Source organism: Gekko japonicus, unplaced genomic scaffold (assembly GCF_001447785.1).
Source record: "Gekko japonicus isolate JY-2015 unplaced genomic scaffold, Gekko_japonicus_V1.1 scaffold16985, whole genome shotgun sequence".
Classification (NCBI taxonomy): domain Eukaryota; kingdom Metazoa; phylum Chordata; class Lepidosauria; order Squamata; family Gekkonidae; genus Gekko; species Gekko japonicus.
Genome location: NW_015182680.1, coordinates 101 through 2,029, shown reverse-complemented (window position 1 = coordinate 2,029; position 1,929 = coordinate 101). Strand labels below are relative to the sequence as shown.

General features: G+C 41.1%; 1 protein-coding gene across 1 annotated transcript; it reads right to left on the bottom strand.

Annotated features, from left to right (window-relative positions):
• Positions 1–638: 638 nt before the first annotated feature.
• Positions 639–1,550, bottom strand: LOC107124939 (olfactory receptor 13H1-like). Its single transcript, XM_015428428.1, has one exon. The coding sequence runs from the start codon at positions 1,548–1,550 to the stop codon at positions 639–641; it is 912 nt and encodes a 303-aa protein (XP_015283914.1).
• Positions 1,551–1,929: the final 379 nt, after the last annotated feature.

Here is a 1,929-nt window from a genome sequence, read left to right as displayed (position 1 = left end):
TTTTCTACGAAATGACCCCTGATCTTATCACTGAGACAAGGAAGCTCAGTGCCCTTCCTCTAATCTGAGAACACATTCCTGTTCCAAAGACTTCCTTGCTTCTCACTCAGGCACTGTGGCAACTTCCTGTGGAAGGTCAATCTCCATGGTTCACTAAGGAAGATGCAAATGGGATTTCAACCACAAAATCCAGACCAGTGTTCCGGGACCCACTGTTCTCAAAATGTTATTTACCATCTGGGAACTTTGATCAGAACTCAGGGGTACCTGGAATCCAATTCCAACCCTACTTCCGTTCTAAGCCAATATTAGTTAAAGTTGACTTACAATTAGAATTACGATTGTCCCAGGAGCTGGTGTAATTGGTATCATTTCATGACCCTTTTGTCAAATATAATATAATGACTACTTTAATCAGAAGAACTTGCATCATAGAAGCCAATTATGTGCAAGAAATAGCTGGAATATCAACAAGTGATAAATGTCTATATTTCTGTGCAGTAAGGAATCGGTGCTAGCAGGTTTCTCCACCGCACGCAGCAAAACATGGACATGTTGGTCATCACATTTGATGATGCTTTTATATGAAAATTTTACCATAACAAGAAGTGGAGTACATTGTTCTATTGTGCTAATTTTTATTCCAACGTTTTTCTACAAAACATTCTCCAGAAAGCCCCCTTCACATCCCTGTTTCTCAAGCTGTAGATCAGTGGGTTGAGCATGGAAGTTAAGACCCCGTACATTAAAGATATGACCTTATCTTTATCTGAGGAAGATTTTGGTTGGGGTTTCAAGTACATGATTATGATTGTACCATAAAAGACACTAACCACAGTGAGATGAGAACTACAAGTGGAGAAGGCCTTTTTGCGACCCTGCGTAGAGCGAATGTGCAGGACAGCTAAGCCTATGCGCCCGTATGTTACAACAATGAAGCCAAAGGGTGTTACTACGAGAACAAGAGTGGAAAGTTGCACGTAGAGTTCACTAATGTGTATGTCAGAGCAGGCCAGTTTGAGGAACGATTGTAGTTCACATCCAAAATGGTTAATGATATTGTGTCCACAGAAGTCTGTTGGCTGCAACAGTATGTTGATCAAGGTATTCAGTAAGGCAAGGACCACACATAAAGACACTAAACTGGTACAAAATCTCCAGCTCATGATCTGCGTATAGTAGAGTGGCTGGCATATCGCCGCAAAGCGGTCATATGCCATAACAGCCAGAAGGACACATTCAATTACAACAAGTAAGAGACCAACATACATCTGAACCAAACATCTGTAGAAGGAGATGGTGGGCCTGTCAAAGAAGCAGTTGACTAGGACTTCAGGAAGTGCATTGTTGGAGATGACGAGATCTACTGATGAGAGGGCACAAAGAAAGAAATACATGGGAGAATGAAGGTGAGAGTCACCAATGATCAATACAATCATGAGGCCATTCCCAAGACTGCTTATGAGGTACGCCATCAAGAAGAATGCAAAGAACACAGCCTGTGCTTGTGGGTGGCCAGATAACCCGATCAAGATGAATTCTGTCACCATTGTCTTATTGGGAGTTCCCATGACAGTCTCTGCCTTGTTCCTCCTGCGGGGAAAAAAGAGAGGGAGAATAGGATGGTTTATAAGTGGCACTGGCTTAGTTTTCATGCGCTTTAATTTTTTGAAGTACTTTCTCAAATTCTGTTCTCTTTTATCTATATATTTCCTAAAATCCAGAATACTGCAAGCCCCACTGACCTGAATGAGGGTGAAATGTAACTAATTTTGTGGTTGATTAAGGTCATTGACACTGGTGAACTTAGTGACGTGTAAAGCACAGACTCAATTGTGGGCTATGACAGCAGAGGTAAAAGTTATATATATATATGCTCTTTACATTGGTTCTGTATTTAGATTCAGGTTTTCTTCATTTCCCATAGTA

Coding starts and splice junctions, on each gene's coding strand:
- LOC107124939 (XM_015428428.1), bottom strand. CDS start 1,550: ATGGTGACAGAATTCATCTTGATCGGGTTATCTGGCCACCCACAAGCA.